The sequence below is a fragment of the Typha angustifolia genome, chromosome 9 (genome assembly GCF_048772165.1).
Source record: "Typha angustifolia cultivar Huaian chromosome 9, ASM4877216v1, whole genome shotgun sequence".
NCBI lineage: Eukaryota > Viridiplantae > Streptophyta > Magnoliopsida > Poales > Typhaceae > Typha > Typha angustifolia.
In genome coordinates, this window is record NC_133247.1 from 10,749,155 (window position 1) to 10,755,726 (window position 6,572).

Genomic DNA, 6,572 nt, shown 5'->3' on the forward strand with positions numbered 1-6,572 from the left:
ATCAATCACGAAAAGTAATTCATCGCTAATTTTAGTGAGCCAAAATACTTTAGATATAACTATGAAATTCAACGGGCCGTTTGTAAGTGATTCTTATAAAATATTCGTAATTTTCACGTAAGTTTAGAATTTTTCATATAAAAATTATTTATTTACCTATATTTATTTTTCTGTGTAGACTGCTATTTTCTAAATTAGAATTAGCTTAAAATTTTCAAATAGTTAATGAGATTGGTGGTGGACGAAAGCTGAGCGGTTTCCACTATTTTTTTTACACTTAAATATAGAGCAGAGAAGCAAATACTAATTTGCCTATTATTGAGTTGCGAGGAAGGTGCAGGGCCACTGAATGGCTTTAATTAATGTACTTACACTTAAACGTATTACCTTTTTACTTCACTGAGTTGGGTATATCCAAGCCATGCATGGCCAACTTCTCAACCCCAATATGATATAAAGACACTAACATGGAAGTCTTGCTGCGAACTGACAACGAAGTGGAAAGCTTTGAATTAGGTTCTTGGAAACTTTCACACACTTAAAAGATAATCTTCGTGAAATTACTGACAAATTCCAACGAATGAAACGGTCATACTTTCTTTACTAATTGGCAAGTCTTTTTATTTAATTGCCTTTCGTTTATAGTGTTTGTGAGCCATGAACTATTCATTAGCAAGTGAAGGATGCCAACCCGAGTGCTACCCTAGCTAAGCATTCAACTTGAAAACTCCTAAAGTAAAAAACCACAAATGCTTTAACATGAGGCAGCTCATTCGATCACATTCAACTTGAAAACTCCTTATAAAACTTATTGCCGCCTTGCCCATAGACCAGGTTTGGTCCTTCTGTTACACTTAAATATAGAGGAAAAACTACTTGTTTGCTTATTATTGAGTTGCGAAGTTGCAAGGAAGGTGCAATGGGGGCACTGACATTGATGTTGCAACTGTTACACTTAATGGCTTTAATTAATGCACTTATTCTTATACGTATGACCTTTTCTCTGTGATATTTTAACTGTCGTGAAATAGGATATGGGGGCACTGACATTGATGTCAGGAGTCAAGCTTTGAAGGAGTTGTTAACGTGAACAAAAGGGAGAGGAGGTACGCTCTCTTCTGTTTGGTAATTCTAAATGATAGACAGAAGCAGAGCTAGGAATTTCTCGTTGTTCTTCTCTTCGAGGCTTCCACAATGGCGGTGGAGTTGGTAGTCGGTGGATGGTTCGCGTCGAGCATCGTTAGTAACCTCATCACTTCCCTCATATCCTATGTTAAAGAGGACCAGTCTAAGAGGCAGCTTGGCCTTAAGGCAGAGCTGAAAAGGCTGCACAAGGCCCTTCCCAAGATTCAAGCGGTGATGAGCACTGTGGATAGCGGCCATATCAAGGAGGAGAACCCAGAGCTGGCGAGTTGGTTGTGGCAGTTTAGAGATGCGGTTGACGAGGCAGAGGACTTCATAGATGAGATGGACTACTACCAACTGGAAGAAGAAATTAAGGGGAAGAAGAGCAAGGTGAGTCATGCTGCCTCCCGCCTCAAAACTATTTTTGAGCGTGCCGTGCGTAAGGATACGACTTTAGAAAGGTTGAAGAATATAGTTAAGGGATTAGATGAGGTTGCAGCTGATGTAGGGCATTTTGTTCATTTGGTGGGCAAATTAAAGCACAAGCAACCTTCGAACACGAGTAACCGTGATACTAGTTCCCTTTTACCTGTTGAACACAAAGTGGTTGGGCGAGATGATGAGAAAGACAACTTAATAAACAAATTGCTAAGTTTCAGTTCTGCATCTGTTGGGAGGAATTTTTCCATTCTACCTATAGTTGGGGTTGGAGGGATTGGGAAGACTACTCTTGCACAATTTGTATACAACGACGAGAGAATAGAGAAGCACTTTAGCCCGAGGATATGGGTGTGTGTCTCTAATAATTTTGATGTTCTCTCACTTACAAAGAAGATTTATGAAAGTTTAAAGCTTCATCAAAATCATACCATCAATAATCTTGATTTGCTTCAACGGGAGATTTTAGAAAGTTTGAAGTCGAAAAAAATTCTGCTTGTGTTGGATGATGTCTGGAATGATGATGATAGAGAAAGTTGGGGTAAGTTACTAGCACCTTTCAGTTCAGTAGAGGGTGGAAGCATGGTCTTATTAACAACACGAATGGAAAAAATTACAAAGATGATGACAGGTACCATGGAACCTATATTCTTGAGGGGTTTGAGTGAAGAAAATTACTGGGATTTCTTTAAGAACTGTGCATTTGGTGGTGAGGACCCCAAGAATTATAACAAACTGCAAGACATTGGAAAGAAAATTGTAAAAAAGTTAAAAGGGTCCCCCTTAGCTGCAAAGACTGTGGGAGGGATATTGAGGAACAATTTAGATGATGAGCACTGGGAAGATATCTTAAATAGTGAAATTTGGGAACTAGAACAAAGCCAGAATGACATAGTGCCAGCTCTGAGATTAAGTTATCAGCATCTCTCTTCACACTTGAAGCCTTGCTTTAGGTTTTGTAGCATATTTCCTCAAGATTATTCGTTTGATAAGGAGAAAATTATCTACATGTGGATGGTTCTAGGTCTGGTTCAGAAGCCTATGAAAGGAAATAGACGACCAGAGGATATAGGACATGAGTACTTCGATGATCTGGTGAAAAAATCATTTTTTGATAAAATGGATTGCCCAATAGAGCGCTATGTTATGCATGATCTACTCCATGAGCTTGCAGAATTTGTTTCTCAGGGTGAATGCTTTAGAATTGATGAGAGCTCTGGGCCCAAAAGTATACCTACAAGTATTCGTCACTTATCAATCAGTAATTCTGTTGCTCTTCCTATACCTGAGATCATCAAACTCAAAAACTTGCGCACACTTTTGATAAATTCAGATTCCAGTGAAGATGACATTCTTAACGTGCTCAAAGGTCTGAAAAGCCTGTGCATATTGGTAGTGAGAAATTTTAATATCATTGATGACTGTATTAGTAGCCTAATACACCTCCGCTACTTAGTTATTCATGATATTTCTCATGTCCCTAAATCAGTGAATAAGCTTTACCACCTCCAGTTCTTGTATTATCATTATATTTTCGACCCTGATTTCTCAGATATACCAGCAGATTCAATTGACAACCTTATTAACCTTAGAATCCTAAGTACTCCGAATACTCGGTGCGGCAAAACATCTGGTATAGGGAGACTAACCTCACTTCGGATTTTGGAAAGGTTCATTGTTGCAGTGAATGGGAATAACTTTTTGGAGTTGAAAAACTTGCGAGAGCTCCGTGAACTAGTTATTGAGAGCCTCAAAAACGTATCAAGGGTTGAAGATATCTGTGAAGCCAATTTGAAGGAAAAAGTGCACATCCAGAAACTGACTTTAATCTGGACTGAGATATTTGATGACTGTAGTAGAAGCCCTGAGGTTGATGAGCAGGTACTTGACAACATTGAACCACATTACAATCTCAAGAAACTGATAATAAGATGTTATGTGGGCCGCAGGAGTCCACATTGGATGTCTCCTCAATCTCTATCAAAGTTAGTATCTATTCAACTTGAGAATTGCGCTGGATGGGAAGACCTATCACCTCTTGGACAGCTACCCTACCTTGAGTCTCTACAATTAGGTAACATGCGTTCGTTAAAGTCGGTTGGCATTGCACCCGACAGGGGAACCGAGGTTTGCGTTTTCCCATCGCTGAAAAAGCTAAGAATTAAATTCATGTCGGCACTAGAAGAGTTTTATGGAGGAGCGACCCAATGGCTTCCATGTTTGAAAACTCTAGATGTTTTTTATTGCCCCAAGCTGAGAGTGTTTCCAAATCTGCCTTGTGGCTTAAGTAAATTGTTTATTGACAATGTGAGTTGGGTTACTCTTCCACAACTGTGGCACGACCAGGGAGAGGCATCATCGTCATCATCATCTCTTTCCTCACTGAAAATCCACTCTTGTGGAGACCTCGTGTCCTTAGCTGAGGGTTTGTTACTGCATCCTCAGCTTTTTACATTTCTCGTGGAGTTGGACATCGACAACTGTAGTGAGCTGACACATTTACCTATCGGAGGATTCGGGAAATTCACCTCTCTCAAGGAACTCACGGTAGAGGGTTGTCGGAAACTGCGGAACGACTCAACATCAGGAAGGTTCCTTCCTTCGTCGCTGCACTACCTTGCTATAGATGATTGCTATGCACTGGATCCATTACCCAACAAAGCTCCGCAAGACCTCGACTTTCTCACTGAAGTGATTATCAGTGGCTGTGCAAACATCAAATCCCTTCCCTCGGCAGAAGTGCTTGGAAGATGGAAAGCTCTAGAACGTTTGTGGATTGAGGATTGCTCACAGCTAGAATCCCTGGGGGATCTGCAAGCACTCCCATCCCTCAAGTATCTGATGGTGAAAGAATGCCCCAATTTAGTTGCAAAGTCATCATTGTCAACGTCGCTAGCGGAACATCCCTCCGCCTCAACTTCCTTAATATTGGACGAGATTCACATCGACGATCTCTCGCTGCTATGCACTATGCCATTGAAAAGCATCTCCACCCGAGAACTGCATCTTGAATGCTGTATTGAATTCCAATCCTCAGCACTAGAAGAATGGGCTTTGAAGAACCGTACCTTGTTGCAAGCGCTATATATAAGAGATGTATCCTCTTGGCAGTTCCTGCTTGAAGAACTGCAAAGCCTCTGTTGTCTCCAAGTTCTGCTGGTATACCACTGCAGAGAGCTCCAGTCACTGCCAAAACTTCCATCATCGCTAAAAGAAATGCGGTTATATGACTGTCCTCCAGAGTTGGAGGAGAGGTGCCTACAAGATTTAGGTCCGGATTGGCCCAAGATTCAGCACATCCCTACGGTACAAATAGGCAATTACGATAAGGAGACATTAGCAGCTATTACTCTAGAAGAACACAATCGCCGAACCCGGGTATGAGTTCTTTCACCATCCCCTTAATATTTAATCCCTCGGGATATCACAATGATTTTTCTGTTCGTCCTTAATTTTACATTTCTCCATTGTCTTTTCTTTTTATATATCTAATGAAACTTTCAGGTGCCTTCATAGCATTCCCTGTAGTCTAGGGCACCAGGATGCCCATTCTTCTTAAATTTTTAGTTAGTTAAATTCGTATAGGCAAGATCGTAGCACGTTCTCTCTCATTAACTATTTTCCTGGTTGGTCATTTTAGATTACTGAGAAACATGTTACACATTAGATGTTTCAGTAACATCAATACTACTTGGATTTTTCTGTTTGGTCAATAACCAGTTTGCAATTCAGAAATGATGTAGCAAATTTTAATTTCGAGTTCTCATTTCAGATTAGTCTTGTGAGAACTTTATGAGATTCACATGTTTTTCCGAAAAATAGGAACTTACTTATAGTTGATGTCAATAATTCAACTAATCGCGATGATGCCTCTTCATCCTTATATTTGTTGAAATAAAAGTGGATTGTTGTGATCCTATTCCAAAGAATTATACAATTCCTACTGTGCTTGTACAGTGATGACACTACAGGATAGATCCATATCAGATAATTTGATTCTTTGTTTCAATTAGGTTAGAAATACAGATATTGGTTATTGCTCTATATAGATTTCAATCTTTTTGAAGGTTTTAAACAAGAAGTGTGATTTCATGACAAAAACCCAAAAGACCATCAACTCATGATGCTGAAAAGATACGAAGTGTTAATCAGAGATTGTGGTGGTCAGCTTGTAACCAATAATAATAAATGTAGTTTATTTTATTGGTAAAATATAGGGTACCAATTGTAATTTCACTATTAATATGTAAGACATACTATCTATCACTAAATCCAAAACCCCAATGCCACAAACCGTTGAGATCCGCAATTTAGTTTTGTAACTTTGCTGATGAAATAAACCCATTGGTACTTTAAGGTTAATGATAGCATGATATATTGGATCCTTTGTTGGAAGAAGCAGTGGAAGATATTTAATTTAGCGTTCCATTGCTCTGAATTGACCTGACATGAGAGTAGTTGGAAAACAGCTATGGGAAATAAGAGAAGAGTATCGAAGGAGTCTCAAGAGAAAATGAAGTAATCTTTCCCACATGAGTTTGAGAATGCATTGACAAGTGAATTCATTTGATTGCATCTTTCTTTTTCAGTAGGATGTCATTTTGAACTCAAACTGCCCATTGTCCTTTTATTATCTGTGCATGGCTCTTTCATTTTCATATCATCCAATTTTATTTTTATTTACTTCTTCTTTTTTTTCCTTCTTCTTCTTCTTCTGGATTTGACACAAAACAATTACACAACATCAAAAATTGGATACCCGGTGAGGAGTTTGCATCTCAAGATACTGCTTGTTAATGCCATTGAGAAACTATTGTTGCTATCTAGAGTAGTTTTGGGACTTTTGTCTGTGTTTTATATTTAAATGCAACATTTAAATGTTCCAAACTTTCTTCTTTTCATTATAACACCTATTGTGACAATAGAACAGTAAGTTTGAATCATCCCAGAACAAAGAAAGTAGATACTTGCATGGGAGCACTTACACCAACATTGGTTGACAGAGCTTG

General features: G+C 38.9%; 1 protein-coding gene across 1 annotated transcript; it reads left to right on the plus strand.

Moving 5' to 3' along the window:
• The first annotated feature begins 1,194 nt into the window (after nt 1–1,194).
• LOC140767657 (disease resistance protein RGA2-like) lies at nt 1,195–4,947 on the plus strand. Its single transcript, XM_073107652.1, has one exon. It carries the CDS (start codon nt 1,195–1,197, stop codon nt 4,945–4,947), a length of 3,753 nt encoding a protein of 1,250 aa, XP_072963753.1.
• Nucleotides 4,948–6,572: the final 1,625 nt, after the last annotated feature.

Excerpts from the sequence above, each read along its gene's own strand:
- LOC140767657 (XM_073107652.1), top strand. The coding sequence starts at position 1,195 with ATGGCGGTGGAGTTGGTAGTCGGTGGATGGTTCGCGTCGAGCATCGTT.